At 40.9% G+C, this 15,659-nt stretch overlaps 2 protein-coding genes across 3 annotated transcripts; one reads left to right on the forward strand and one right to left on the reverse strand.

The window, feature by feature from the left end:
- Nucleotides 1-405: 405 nt before the first annotated feature.
- fam241a (family with sequence similarity 241 member A) lies at nt 406-5,961 on the reverse strand. Its single transcript, XM_035168032.2, has 2 exons — nt 5,740-5,961; nt 406-3,821 (listed from the first exon to the last, which is right to left on the reverse strand). The coding sequence occupies exons 1-2, from the start codon at nt 5,872-5,874 to the stop codon at nt 3,525-3,527; spliced, it is 432 nt and encodes a 143-aa protein (XP_035023923.1). The 5' UTR covers nt 5,875-5,961; the 3' UTR covers nt 406-3,524.
- Nucleotides 5,962-8,080: 2,119 nt separating this feature from the next.
- lrit3b (leucine-rich repeat, immunoglobulin-like and transmembrane domains 3b) lies at nt 8,081-14,274 on the forward strand. Of its 2 annotated transcripts, none has more exons than XM_035168444.2 (6): nt 8,081-8,282; nt 9,806-10,183; nt 10,411-10,496; nt 11,199-11,492; nt 11,594-11,653; nt 13,735-14,274. In XM_035168444.2, the coding sequence occupies exons 1-6, from the start codon at nt 8,173-8,175 to the stop codon at nt 14,196-14,198; spliced, it is 1,392 nt and encodes a 463-aa protein (XP_035024335.1). In that variant the 5' UTR covers nt 8,081-8,172; the 3' UTR covers nt 14,199-14,274. The 2 variants fall into 2 exon arrangements, with proteins under 2 accessions (XP_035024335.1, XP_047197690.1); XM_047341734.1 differs by having other exon boundaries at nt 9,809-10,183.
- The last annotated feature ends 1,385 nt before the right edge of the window (nt 14,275-15,659 follow it).

A 15,659-nucleotide genomic window follows, 5' to 3' on the forward strand; every position in this document is an offset into this window, starting at 1 on the left:
CACACATGTTGTGGCAAGAAAAACCATGTGCCCATTAGACTTAGTCATTAAAAGAACGGCATGGTGGGGTTTATTCAAATTTAATACAAATAAAGTTTACTTGTACATATTCACAAATCACAGTTTTCCTCATATGGCTTAACAATCAGTGCAAGGTGCAACATCCTTAACCCTTGACTAGAGTGAGGAAAAACTAGCAAAGAACAGAGGGGGAAGAAACAGAGAGAGCTCAGGGAGAGTCACAAGTGAGCGATCCCTCTCCCAGAAGTGCCTGTCAGCGTTTTATTATAATTGACAAACGTCTAGTTATGAAAGCAGCATGGCTGTGGGGACAGCCGTGGATCACATGACTCTGCTAATATAATTCAAATCAAATATGCAATAATCACACAGTGACACCCAAAGAACATTTTTAGGAACGCTCACTTTTAATCATACAAAGTGCACTTAAATTCAACATTTCTTTAGCACATAAATCTCTCAGTACAGATGCCTTACAAACAAAGTTATGATAAAAAGAATAGATTTTTCTTAAGGGCCGATGCAGCATGAGTTTCAGTGAGCGAGTGGTAATGCTTCCCCTGTACTCAGCAGTTACATTTAGAATCAGTGAGATGACTACAGTGTGTGATCAGTTCACATGGACGCCTGCACATTTTGATATGTCAACACAATGTACAAAAACAACAGAAGAGTGAAATGTGATTAACTGTAAAAAACTACCTGAGACTATCATTACAATTAAAGGCCAACCAAACTAACATCCAGCTCCTCGTGTTCCCACACTGTTACGTATTTACTGTCCTTGTTTCACAATTCATCTACATTCATACGCAACCATTTACAGTGAACAGTTTTGGGGAGAAATGATGCTGCAAATATTTTTAAGGTATGCTAAATGTGAATGTATTTAATCTGAGCAGAGCAGTTAAGTGTTGACTCCTCTCGGTGACTTCAGCAGATCGTGTTTAGGGAACTTGTACACTTGCTTATGGCTCATAAACGATAGTGGTCATGTTAGCAACTGTGGAGTCAACCATGACTTAAAGCTCGAGAACGACTCTCTCAAACAAAAACAGAACAATCATCCATCCAACAACACGTCCCACAGAACACTAAACATTTAGGTTGGTCTTTCTGTGACTGGAGAGGAGGCTCAGACTGATTGTCAAACTTTAGATTCAGGAGGAACAGTGCACATTCCATCCTGACCGTTGAACACTGGACCAGCTCTTTACCCTCGCAGGAGTGCTAAGGGGATTATGGGAGTTTGATCATCCAGACAACATGTGTTTGGTAAACTTGCAGGAGGCTTATGGCCGTGTAACCCAGGTGACCCTGTGGGGGGCACTGCAGGAGTCTGGGGTTAACGGTAAATGGCTCTTCTAGTCTTAAAGACCACTGAAAGGACTTAACTCCACGAGCCACATTCACCTACTGACACACACACATTCATGCAGCACTTCTATACTTAGATATGTTACTTATACATCCCACAACCACATTGATGGCCATTTGAGGTTCATCCTCTTGCCCAGGGCATTCAAAAAGGCATTCAGGGCTCTATTAAAATGATATAAACTCATGGAAAAGAATGCATTTAGTTTGCATCCAAATCCATTTCTGTTTGCTTAATTGCAGGAAACATTGTCACTGTGCCAGGCTCATGGTTCCAAAGGTGTATTTATAGTCTCTTAAAGGCATGGTTCACCCAAAACGCCTGCAATGCTGTTTACCCCTGAAACTCCAAAAGTGTTTAGGGTGAACTATTCCTTTAAGAAATGGGTGTTTTGGGAGTAACATGCAACAAACCAATCAGAGCACCAGCTCCCAATCCCTTTATAAGCCAGGTGAGCTGGGACCTTGATGGATTCATATTATGATGGTGGACCTTTCTGGCAATAGGAGAGAACATTTCTCTGCAGATAAAAGAGATCATGCGCGCGCGTGTATGTGTGTGTGTGTGTGTGTGTGTGTGTGTGTGTGTGTGTGTGTGTGTTTGTTTAACAAGCTGAATGTGCACTAGTTGTGCATCTGCTTTTGTAAAAGCATATCCCTCTCTGATAATGAGCGTTAAAATAAAAGTCAAATTCTGCACCACTGTCTCTTTCCACTGCCTCAAGATATCATGCACCAAAAATGTGTCTGACCACACCTCATTTTAAGACCAGCACACCCATGGGTGCTTAGATGGAGGCGGGTACATTCGCATTACACTCAGCACTGCCCTGTTCCAGGTAGTTAGGGCCCTTAGAGTTAATCCCCCTTAAATAAAACAGGCCGATAGGTCCAGTTAACCTAAATGTCATGCAGACTAAAAATACATATTGAATATACACAGCATTTTGAAATGTAACCAAAGCCCTAAGAAACATCCAGGGTGATATGCTTATCTTGACATCATCAGTTTACCCGGCCAGCGCTATGCAAACATTAACACTGTAAAGTCCCTCAGCTGAACATTAACTGGACTAACTGGAAGACAAAGCAAACTGTACGTTACTGTAAGTTTCACCCAGTATACAAAGGTACTCTGTCAATCCACAGTTGAATTGGAATGAGAATATTTGATCTGTTGAACACATTTTCCAAAGCAAATCCCAGTTTTAAGTTTTATCCATTTTACCAATTTCAAACCTTTCCATGACTGTGAGAATTGCATATTTACATTCTTCACATTTCTGACTACTCCCTTGAGAAGACTTCTACTTGTATTTATTAGACATGTGCAATTTCAGGGCTATTGATAGGTCTGTTTGAACACGTTTTTGTTCAACCACTTTTCCATTCATCAGAATATAGTGTGCATACATAGCACAAGTAAGTTTGGACCACAGGCCAATTATTTCTTCACCAGTGATTGGTGGGCCAGAAGATAATCAAAGGTTATTTCAAGAGATGAATTTGTGACAGACTGTTGGAGAGCGCTTGGTGAACTGCTCACAGAGTAAACATTTTACAGCAAAAAAGGTTTCAAAAGAACAAATTATGTATTCTGTGTCAGCTTACTTCCAGACACTGTTTCCCACGCTTAGTGATTGAAGTCATATTACTGCTGTGCCTGCACGCCACATTCACAGTGTATGACAGCAAAGTGTGAGACTCCACACAGATGGGTGCAGTTTGATCTCCTGAGCACTGGAACTCTTGGCCTCTGACTCAAACAGAAACAAAGCATTTCCCACCATGGGTTTCGGTTCCTTTAAATCACAGGATCAATACCATTATGTCACGTCAGCAGCGGCAGCAGGACAGCTCGCTTGCTCTCTACTGAGGCTGGAGACGCTCCAGACCAGACAATCCTGAAGAATCCTGACTCAACAAGCTTTACAGCATTTCCAGAAAGCAGCTAAGGTCCGTCTGTCTCTATCACTACAGAGCAGTAAAGCCCTCTCCACAGGCCCCCCCCCCTAAAAACCATAGATCCACCTAATATTCCGTCATGACATCCGTTGCTATTACAGTCCTGCATGTGTAAGTATTAACCAAAGAAAACAGCAGGCTTTGCTTATCGTCGGCTCTCATTACTTCTGGATGTAGATGATGATGATGCACAGAGTTCCCACCAGTCCCAGGGCCTGAATACCCAGGAACCAGAGCAGCAGCCAGAAGAACACAATCACCACTGGCTCTACTATCTTGTCTCCAAAGTACATCTGGCTGAAGCCCATCCCTCGCAGGCACTTGTTGAGCATCCCAAACAAAGTCCCCATCCGCTCACAGTCATCCAGCTGAGGCTCTCTGGTGGTGGGGTCGTCCACATGGGGCCACCCGGCACTGGGATCAATGGGTGGTCCAGGTCGGGTCTGGCTGCCATCAGCCTGTGGTGACAAAGTTACAGACATGAACAGAGCTGCTCCTGCACACTGTAACTCCTTTAGACCAGATGTTTTCCCAGATGTGCCCCCACTTTTTGTCTTACCCTTCTTAACCGAACCCCAAAGCCAAAACGGGAATACAGTTTCCTGAATGGCCACTTGAGACAGGCTCCAAAAACAAGTCAATCCCCATAGACCCACAAGTTAAAATAACCAACTTTGCATCAGAATTAATTACGTTTAGAGATTTGGTCTCTACAGCTAATTCCCCCTTCATGACAACTTTAGAGGGGCTGACTTTTAATTCAGGGGGTGACTTCTTTATCTATATTTACTCATCAGTTTAAATTACATTAACGCTTTAAATGATGCGTAATTAGGGGTGTGACTACTTTGAGTCTCAGATAGGTGCTAGCTTTCACTATCTCTTGGAGAAGTTTTGATGCAACTGTTGGTCATAAAATATGGTTTGCTGTCTTGTTATTGTCCTAACAGGGTAATAGAAGAAACATGTGAAATTTGCAGCTTTCGCAGGGAGTAAAATTCTAATGCTATGTGTGTAGGAAATATGCCTGCACAATGCAACAGAGACTGTGAATACTGAACTGATTATGAGCGCTTGAACTTCGAAATAAGGCCCTTTAGGCACAGTGAGTGTGCAAACCATTTTTTAAAAGCTTTAATGGTTACAAAAAAACTGCTGCAAACAGACAATTTAGTATGGCCTTCGCAGGATACTTTAACAATTTAAATGTCCCTCGACTGGAAATAGCTTCTCAACTCCTACTCTAAAGCATTGCACTTCCAACTTCCTCAATAACGAATATCACCACGAACAAAAATCGACTTCACCCATCAATCTGAAACTCTTACAGAAAATGGAGAAGTTTAAATTTATAGACTAAAACTTTGAAGTTCCATTTCAGGGAAGGCCAACTCATGTGAATTACACTTATGTCAAATACTTATGTCAGTGACAGTGATTTGAATCATATGTTATATCAATCACATCATATATATGTCATGAGTCCCAATACAACTTGCTAAATGGCTGGCCAATGACAAGTAAAGAAAGTATAAGACAGATGATTCCAATAAAAGATTAAAGAATGAAAGAATTCCACCAAAACAGTCAAGAGTTAACAAATACATTTCCAACCAAGATCTGGATGTTGTTTGGTGTAAATCTGAACTTCCCTTGTGGTCACATTGGGGACATGACCTTTGACCCCCAGAGGTCATTAAAGCTCTCCTCCTGGTGGAAAGGAGTCAGTGTTGACCTATAACATCCTCCTGTCAACAGACTGAAGCTGAGGACACGCTGTCGGTGAGCTTCCTCCTGACTTTGTTCAGATTCTCTCGGAGCTCACGATGAGAATCTGTCACATGATGTTTTCTCTCGTTGTGATGAACATGTCACAGTTAGCACTGAGACAGCAGCTCATCTAAAGCTGCTGAGCTGCCCTATAACCCAACCCACGCCTCACAGACCAGGACATGAGGAGTTTATCACATAAAACGTCTTTTTCCCTTCGCGTGGAGTTAACTACTGTATCACATTGTGTGTATTACCCCCAGACAGCTCTTATAGCTCTTATTAACCGAGGAGGAACTTACATGAGTCTCATATACATCCCGATTTCGATACTTGATCATGTTAACGCTGTATATGCACGAGTCGTGTTCTTTAAGTGCTGCGCCGCTTGTTTGAGAACGTGTGATTGTGTAAAAGTCGGCTTTCTGAATGGAGTTTGGCTGAGGCGCTGCTGTTGCTAGTTTTAACAGGAATGAATGAGAAGCACGATCCCAGATGCTCTGTGAGCGGAGCTACGACACAGCGCGGCTCCCCTGACACCTGCTCCCCGGGGTCCCACGTTAGGACGACGCGGCTAGCACGACATCCGCTGAAGAGCTGCTTTACCCGGTGACGCTGGAGGTGTGGTGCGGTCTGTCGTGGAGCTGCGTGTCCGCCTCCTCTCCGGTTCAGCGCCGGGGGCTCCTCACGTTCACGTCGGTTAAAAACATGCCGGTCTGTGACAGGCGGTGCAGCGGACATGTTTCCACTGCGGTAGAGCCAGGCTTCACTCCGGAACACAGGCAGGGCCAGTCACCTTTGTTTAGCGGTGCTTGTCTGTACTGAGCATTACGGTAAGAACGCGGAAGGAACAGATTTCAAAATAAAAGCAACTTCCGGTGGAAGTGACTCCCCCCCATTATTCATCAAGTTTGTCCGTCAGTCAAGTATAACTAAATGAACAATATACGTAAATATAAAATTGGAAATATTATTTAAAAAATACCAGCCACTGTATATCAGTTCAAATTGAGATCCAGAGTAATTGATTTAAATCGATATGCATTTCACTGGGAGGTTATTGTTTCAATTGAAGGTTTGGAGCAAAGAAACTAATTCTGTCGCACCAATGCTGTCATGATCGTCAAGTTATTAGTGAGAGCAATACAACAAAATCATGAGGAGTAGTTCATGGAAACACAGTAACTGCACACAATCAAAGACACCACATCACCACGTCATGGTGTCTACATTTCTCACTAAACATAAACTGAACATAAACTATTCTGAATGTATGAAACAAGTCAAAACATCAACATAACATGACTAGACTCATCACGAGACAGCCACCGAACGCTCCCATGAGCCTCTGCTCACATGTTGTCCAATAGAGCGACCGACTCACCAATCACTACAATATATTTAACAAACAATTAGACTGTCATTTTCTTTTTCCTAATACCTAATATGAAAATAACTTGGTGTCAGCCATGGCTGTTGTCAGCAGTGATGAATTCTACAAGGAGCTTCCGCGCTTCCTTATTGTATGTTCTAGGATACACTGGACTCTCCTTTATAGCTGCTTTCAGACAGGCAGTTAACTCTCCAGTTCCTCCGTATTTTCTCCGGAGGATGAAAGAAAGAAGAGATGAGAGAAGGCGAGACAATGTTGTCCCACAATAAAGTTTCAGCATTTACAGTGATGCACCAAATCCATAAATATAAGCTGTATTTCCTCTCGGCCACATCTGTCCAGTCAACAGTAACGTTGAAGAACAAGCATATTGAACTTACAGTTCACATCATTACAACAAAATACAACATCAAAAACAAGATGTTTCTCCTTCACACTTTCCTTGACCCCATGACATTTTCCATCCAGGTCAAAGAATAGTGGATGAGAAAGCAGCTGTTTTCTTCTTGACCTTGTTTGGTTTTATTGGAAAGTTGCAAACTAACAGAGCATTAATCCTGCCTACGGTACTGTGTTGTACAGTTCTATATTCTTGTTATCAGTCCAGTTTCCAGTAATGATACTATATGTATTATTCCTGTTGGCAATTTTATATTGCTAATATGTGTTTGTTATTATTTTGTTCCAGCTGAGTCTTTTGTAAGTGTCTCTCATTCTTATGTATCGAGTAACTAAAAACACATTTAGTCCGCAGTCTGTTTTATTGCAGATGTCCTGCAGTTTCAATTTGGATGATTTCCAGTGAGATCCAGTGAGGAATTTAATTTGTTGTGACTCTAATCAAGCTCTGTTCTCTACTTCTTTTCCCACTCCATCTTCTTTCTGTAGATGTCTTTCTTTCAGATCTTCGTTCCATACCTTCTTCTACTGTTTATGATTTTATGTGTGGGATTTCATGTTGTGTTTTAATTCTTGGCATTGCAGTTTTATTTGTTTAGTAATCCGTGGTTGGTTAAAATGATCCAGTATTTAATGTCTAGTATGAGTTGGTATCCACAAAAACTGTACCTGTGTTTTCATGGCATGTCTGTCTTACCTTTTTCAGAGTCACAACACCTACAACACATTACCAGCCTATAAGATAATGATCACTCCCAATGACGTTATTGGTCAGTTTCTAGGAATTAAATTCAGTTCTAGCGAAAATTATGAAAAACTTACTTACATTTATTTACTGCAAGTAAAATTATGAATGCAGGGCTTCTATGCTTTTTAAGTGTGCATTTCTTACACTATGGACTAATGTAATTATTAGTGTTTTATTCCTTATGTTAACATCAGTGTTAACTTTCAGCGCTATATAACAATATTCAACAGGACAGTGATGTGTAATAGTCTTCAGGACTCTACAGGGTGATGGTGTTAACATTTTCCGGGGTGCCTTAAATGCTTGGTCTGGCCCTGATGTTGTGATTTCTTCGTCTGACAGTGAGGCGTGGGATTACATGCCGCATGTACACAGTGTAATCCCAGCTAATCTGGGATTCTGTTTCACTCTGCACCCTGGTTACAATCTCAGACTGAGGAGTACTGGGAATATGGAGAAACAAATGGCCTGCCGGAGAACGGGGCTCGTCTGTTGAAAGATGTATCTGCTGCTCCTGGCTCACATCTTGCAGTCGTCTCTGTTGGGAGTCCACTCGTGCCCGGCTTTTTGTGCGTGCACGTATGGGAGCAGTGGAACAGCACAGCTCAGGTTGAGTGAGACTTCGTTCTCATCTGTGTGTGTTCGTGTTTAAGTGATTTGTCTCTCCATGAATAGAACTCAGCCTGTTATTTTCTTATCTTAATAATATGATCAAAGCTCTATTTGAGCCAACGCTGCAGTGCTAATACAACAAATGTTATAAACTTCATCAAATGTTTGCAAATCATTGAATAGCATCCTGCATGACAAAAAGAATTGTTATCGTACGGTCCATCATGTGAGTAGTAGTTTACATTCTGTATAAAAGTGGTTGATATGAACAGGAACAGGACTGCAGTCATCTTATCACAACTAAATCTGGTGCCCGCTAACAGCAAAGTATCAATGCTACAACAATGCCACATACAGTGTATCACATAGTGTTGCTTTTAGATGAAATATGATCTGAAAGCAATAAGATTAAATTAATAAAAAACATTGACTTCCCGAAGACCATCTTTATGTATGGAGGATGTTAGGTGCCATCAGAAATATTGCATAGTCAAAATTTGTCTGTGTTTAATTGAAATAAATAAAACATTTATGAGTAAAAATGACATGTAACGAATATGTATTTGTAATTGAATTTCAAGAATATTTTCTTAAGTCAAATAGATATTTGTATTCATTCTTAAAGAAAAGAAAACTTTTTTTATCATCACATTATAAATTATCAACATATTTGATGATTATTATTTTTAGATAGTTGTGATATTGTGTAGCTTAATGCAAATCAAATAAATAATCTATACAATAAAATATAACATTTCTTAATATAAAATACACTTTGTTTTTTGTTTATATGTTAGTTATTAAAGGCACCATGTCCATTGCTGGTGGTAGTAATGTGGAACCTAGACAGAGCCTCTGGAATAATTGGTTTTGATTTGATAATTTATTCAATAATACATTTGACATTGTTTAATTGTGGTTAGTTTATAATTAAATCAATTAAAAACATTTTTTTTGTCAATTCCTTTCCAATTTATTTATTCTGTAATTAAACTATACATGTTTAAATAAATTACAATGTTATTAATCTAAACAAAATCTACTTTAGTTTTTTGCGTGAATATGTGCAGACGTTAATTTCTTATTTTAAGTCATCTTTCTCTCTCTTTCTGTCACCTAAATGTAGTGAAGGGGTAGTGGAAGCTGACGTTTTTCCCTCTGTTGTTTGGATCAATAAGGCATGTAAATGAGTACTTGTAAATGTTTTATGAGAAGCACTTACTGTAGAGCCTCTACTATTATGAAACACTCCAAAACCCATATAACAGGAACAATATGCCAATAAAATAGAGGAGGAGGACTGATAATTCAACTGTGAATGTTTATGTGAGAGCTACACTCAGCAATGTAAGGCCTAAAAAAACATTCTGGTTAGAAAACTACCTACAGATGTGTGAATAAAATGTAAACTCCTCACAGGAATTGATCATTAGGTATACAGTGAAAAACTATAACCTTTCAGAACATAAACAAAGATCATTAAGGGTGAATAAATACATATCTGTGTTTGTTTTCAACAGCAGGTTGGTGCAGTGCAGTGACCCTGGAATCGTATCTATTCCCATCAATGTCCCAGCTGACACAGTCAAACTGCGTCTAGAGAAGACCTTGATCTCCAGGGTGCCCCGGGCAGCCTTCTACAACCTGTCAGAGCTGCAATTCTTGTGGCTGGTCTACAACTCCATTACATCCATACACCCGAGCAGCTTTGTCAACCTCAAGGCCCTGCGAGAGCTGCGCCTAGATGGGAACCTCCTGTCATCCTTCCCCTGGGAGGGTCTCAGGGACATGCCACAACTCCAAACTCTTGGTCTCCACAACAACCGTCTGTCCAGCCTGCCTGCCCACGCTGTGCTCTTCCTCCCCAACATCACCTACCTCGACCTGTCCAGCAACAGGTGGGTCCACAGGCTGCATGGAGCCAGCCTGATGTAAGGAACTACAGGGCAGTCAGTCATGTTCAATAGACATGTTCAACTATCCTTTCTTTCCTTTCCTTCCCTTTTTGTCTCTCCTTGTGCTTTTACTTCTCCTTCCATTTGCTTAATTTTCTTTCCTGTTTTTCTTATCATCTTTCCATTTCTTATAATCTTTCCTGTAATTAAATGTCCTCTCCTCTCCTCAGGCTAACTATTTTACCTGCAGAGCTGCTGGACCTCTGGTTTCCTCTGCCAGGACAACAGGAGGGTCAAGTAAAGAGGAGAATATTGGGTACAGTATGTTTGAAGAAATGGGGACACATAATATTCTACTGCTGTCCGATGCAGCTACAACTGATGTAGATCAGCAAAGACACAGAGAGGCCTACTGTCTGTCAGACTCACTGTAATGTTTGTAACGTTATACAACACCACACACATGTTGAACTAGAATATCTCGATCCTTTGAGTTTGGATTTTTGACGTAAAGGGTCAAATAATGACGTAAGTGTTAAGCAGTTCAAAAAAGGGATAGACACGGCTCCTCCTTTAAAGGTGGGTCCAAGCAAATTATCTTCCAGACCTTCAAATAGCATCATGTTTTACTCCTCTCTTGGAAATGTTCTCTTGAACAATCCACTATAGTAGTAGTCAGTTCACAAGTTTTGGGAAATCTTTGCACACAGAATTTGCAGTTCTGTTTTGTTCCTCTCCATATGTGCTGAAAGGCAGACAAGGTTCCATCACATCATTTTTGAAAAGAGAACATTACATTAATTGTACACATTTGTCACCTGCCTAAAGAGGGAAAGAGGGTTGATCTATTGTATATGACAGCTCATGTGTCACTACTGAAAACACTTTGATGTGCACAGTTGAAAACCTGCCACTGCAGCCATCTCATTGTCCTCAGGCATTCTCCACCCAGTGCATGACACATAGGCTATCAAACATGACATCAGTGTTAACAAGTCAAATTATCCTGAATACCCAGGTCTCCATGACAACCCTTGGTTATGTGACTGCCAGATCTCCATGGTGATGTCCTTGTCCATGTCTCTGGGGAGTCCTGTAGTTCTCATGGACCAGTTTCTGATGTGCAGCAGGTCTCTGGGTCAGTCAGCGATGCTCCTGACCCAGGCAGATCTGTCCCGCTGTATGAGGCCCTCGGTCCAGCCTTCAGCCACCAAAGTCATTTCTCCTTTGGGCAGTAATGTAATCCTCCGCTGTGACGCTAGTGGCTACCCAACCCCAACCCTAACCTGGATCAAAACCTCATCTTACGCTGGTAAGTAGCCTAGGGTTAGTCTGCTCTCTGGTGATTCACTTTCTGATTTACGTCACTAATGTCTGAGCATTAGTCATATTGTAATTTTATTCTTTTTACAGATTGTTGCCAGCAACAGATCCCTGAGAACTCTGAACAGCTACCCAGGAACTTGGAGAGCTGTAAGTGGTGCCACTCTGTCTCTTTCAAGATATATTTTATAATATATGCGGTTCACATTAGGGGAGGCACATGGTGCAATAATTAACTATCAGGGTGGGGAATGTTCGGCCTTCGGGCCGTATGCAGCCCGCACGATTGTTTGATCCGGTCTGCGAGGCAATTCATAAATACAGTAAAAAACAACAACACACACTGAACAGCGACTCTAAATCTGTGAAGTGCCATGAAAAATCCCTTGAAAACCGGTACTTCTGCATTTAGCTGCTCTGTGTCTCATCTCCTCTGAGTCTGGGAGCGAGGCAGATTTACCCACACATACAGGCCCCGGGCCCCGCTCACTCACACACTGACGCACGGAGAGTGAGGCAGAGATAAGAGGAGAACCTGGTAACGTGAACGAGGCGGTAAATGTCCAACACAGGTAACATAAGTGTAAATACAGGACGACGAACCACCAATGATAAATTATTCGTGTCACTGTTTCAGGATCAGAGCAGCGGTTGGTTTGTACCGTGTCAGAGTCTCAGTCTGAGTGTCCTCCCTCCACCCTCCTGCGGAACTCACTTTAACGATAAACACCAACACTTATCACAAGTTATCAGGACCTGAACAGTACTGAAGTTTACTTTGTGGTTATTTGATAAGCTTCAGAGTTTGTGAGTCACGTGTTCTCACACACACACAATAGAGGACAACGCTGGAATATTAACCTAATACAATACAAAGCTAAAAGCTCATGTAAATCTTAACCACCCCATCCTGTTTGCTGAGCTGTTAATATATATCCTGAGCCAGATATTTAATATTTATTCAACAGCAGCTTTTGTTAACAGAGCCAGAGCGTCCATTTTATTTATTGTTGTGGTTATTACCCTTTACATATTTTTAATTCAAATGTCAGACTGAATATTCTTAAGAATAAAGTTTATTGCTCTTTGAAAGGGTGAACTTGCATTATTATGCTATAAAATTGTCATTACATCAGAGGTATGAAATGGTTTTAAAATGATGACAATAATATCATTCATCACAATAATTCTGGAACTATATATCGTCCAACAACAAAAATTATTATTGTAACAGGCCTGCACTATTTTGAATAATGCCCCAAGTTAGAGGTTTCCTTGCACAGTTACACATGTCCAAGCAAAATTGGTATTGTACGATGAAAGATCCTGAACTAAATAAATATTGAATATAATCGTTTTGAGACCTTTTGAATCAGAATCGATTAATTAATTAAAATGACCCTTGAAAAAGGTGCCCCACCCCTGCCTTACAGCAGAAAATAGATGGATGGATGAGAGGGGATCAGAGGGAGCCAATGTTACACACAACACCCTTGTCCCAGAGGGATAATGATGCACTCTTAACAATATCGATTCAATGGAATAAAAAGTTACTAATGATATCCAAATAAATCAACAATATTAATAAATAAATAAATACAAATAATGAATTTATTTTACGGTTAAGTGGAAAATATTGGTAAAGTAATGGCTGGTGAATCTGCTACACATTCATTTGAAAGACACATCATTTCCTCTACTCTCCGTAGCGGCTGCTCTCAGACTAGCTCATAATACATAAGACCTGCCCTTTCCCTTGCTACGAATTTCTACACTTAATGCGTTTAGTTTGACCACAAGGTGTGAATCCTGTATCATGACCAAACCAGGTCTGACAGAACAAAGGTAGGACTTGGTTCTGCAGGGATCTGTGTTCTCTAATTCTATACCACATTGTGATAACAGACAATTGAATATGCTACAGTTTGAATGCCTCCTCAAACTGCAAACCTTTTCACACCAGATGCAACTGTAAAATCATTTGACACAAATTACTTAAGCATCTCTGAAGAAAATATTTATTTTGCCACACTGTACACATAGATACACAATAGGTCCATTTGAAAAGTCAAAAAGCTACAGTAAAGTCAATCAGCCAACCTGGAGAACTAATTGTTGCCAATGAGTAGGTTTTGGGCTGGATTGGATTACTAGATTTGTAGAAGAACTTGAATTTATTTGGGTCTGGCCTCAAAGATTGCCTCTGAGATTGTAACCATTTTATGTTCCAGTTATGCAGGAATCTCCTCGAGTGGGGGTTCGCTGGTCGATAATCAGCCTCAACGGGTTGTCATACAAGGATGCTGGTGAATACCGCTGCCAGGCACGGAACATGGCGGGAATATCCGAAGCCCTGATTAAACTAAAGGTAGTGGGCAACACAAGACTCCGTCTTCCGAGGAAGAAGTCCCAAAAGACTCCATCCAAATCAAAAAACCGGAAGCCAAACCAGAACCCAGGTACTGCCAACACCCCCTCAGTGAAGGGGAATCAGATACTCCAAAACATCTCACCACCGTCCACCAACAACATCCAGACTGTCCCTAACATTGTGTCCAAAGTACTCCCTGTAGACAAGAACATTAAAAGGCCTAAACTGAACAGTGCAAAGAAAAAGAGCCAGAAGTCCACCAAGTCTACATCCGAGTCCTCAAACAACTCTACAACTGCTCTTTTGTCAGCAACACTTCTGTAATATGATGAAGGTAGCCAGGGTCAGTGACTTGGTCGGCATGGAGATGCAAATAAACGTCATTGTTTATAAACCTGTAGTTTAAGTGTACTGTGCTTTTTTTGGGGGGGTGGGGGGGCATTCTACACAGTAGAATAATAGACAGTTCATTGAGGAGCTATGCTGTCAGTTTGTAAAAATAAAATGTGTGACACTTGGATGTAGCGTCAGTGATGCACCTGCAGTTCTGGTTTGTAGCGGATGTGAGTGAGCTGTATCCATGCTGGAGATCGACGCCCAGTCATGTTCACAACTTACTGTTCAGTCCATGTTGATTTTTCCACTCTCATTATCCTTTCATTATTTAAGCAGGTTGCAAAATCAGATCATAAAATTGGTTCTTTGTTTCTTGGCTAGAAACCATCACCTCTTACCTGAATCCTAAAAGGTATCTCTCTCTCATGAAGCCATATCCCTGCTGTAACCTGAAGTCATTTTCCCACTGTGGTGTGAATGTTAAATACACCATCTCTACATTTAAGGTTAGACTTTTTGATAAAGCCTATAGTTGGGGCTGGATCAGGTGAGTCCTGAACCATCCCTTAGTTATGCTGCTATAGGTCTAGACTGCTGGGGGAACTCCCATCATCCACTGAGCACTATTATTATTGTATGAATTGTTGCTGCTGTCATTAACAACATCTTAACATCCATAATAACCACTCTTATTGTTTTCATTATAACAACTAGTCTGTCAGAGCTGAAACATGATTGTTACTCAACTGTTCCTGGTCTCTTTCTCCTCTCCATTATTCATTTATTAATTCTTGAATAGATTTTTAAACTATGTTGTTATTGACTAATTTGATTGGCTTTATGTTGTTTTTTGTAATTTGAACTTTATTGATGGATTAATATCTCTTTTTATTTTAGATTGAATTCCTCCTTTTATTGTACAATAAGTTTTCAATTGATTAAAGTCTTTATTACCATTTCTCTGACACTTGTGGTCCCCCATATTATCCTCAATGCACAAACGCCCAAATTAAACTGCTCTTTCCTCCTCTAGACAAACCCCAGTCTTTGTCAACTGAACGCGGTCGCACCTCTGAAATGATGAGGACTAGTGGCTGGTTGTCCAGCTAGCGTCCAGCTGTGTCTCGTTGCTGCCACCATAAGAGGGCAGTATACTACTACAAGATGAATGCAAACAGGCAAAATCAGATCCTATATGATACAAAGTGCAATTCTGAGATCAGATGTAAGGACAGATACCACTTCCACAGAGGTATCATCTAATTTAGTCTGGTATCTTAACTTTAACAGGTTGAGGACGACTTGCTCTGCTTTCACTGATGGCACACCACTGATTTCAGGCCCTGCTGATACTGAAACGAGGGGAAACCTTTCTGCACGGTTAATCCTGCTGGTGCGGTGCAACACAATGCAGCCATTGTGTTGCTTTGCGGTTCACACATCCCTCTG

This window comes from Hippoglossus stenolepis, chromosome 10, assembly GCF_022539355.2.
Source record: "Hippoglossus stenolepis isolate QCI-W04-F060 chromosome 10, HSTE1.2, whole genome shotgun sequence".
Taxonomy (NCBI): domain Eukaryota; kingdom Metazoa; phylum Chordata; class Actinopteri; order Pleuronectiformes; family Pleuronectidae; genus Hippoglossus; species Hippoglossus stenolepis.

Bases quoted from the DNA above. Each gene is read 5' to 3' on its own strand.
- fam241a (XM_035168032.2), bottom strand. From the start codon at position 5,874: ATGTCCGCTGCACCGCCTGTCACAGACCGGCATGTTTTTAACCGACGT. The intron at 3,822-5,739 runs GTAAAGCAGCTC...TTGTCACCACAG, and splicing joins CACACCTCCAGCGTCACCGG to GCTGATGGCAGCCAGACCCG.
- lrit3b (XM_035168444.2), top strand. From the start codon at position 8,173: ATGTATCTGCTGCTCCTGGCTCACATCTTGCAGTCGTCTCTGTTGGGA. The intron at 8,283-9,805 runs GTTGAGTGAGAC...TGTTTTCAACAG, and splicing joins AGTGGAACAGCACAGCTCAG to CAGGTTGGTGCAGTGCAGTG. The intron at 11,493-11,593 runs GTAAGTAGCCTA...TTCTTTTTACAG, and splicing joins CAAAACCTCATCTTACGCTG to ATTGTTGCCAGCAACAGATC.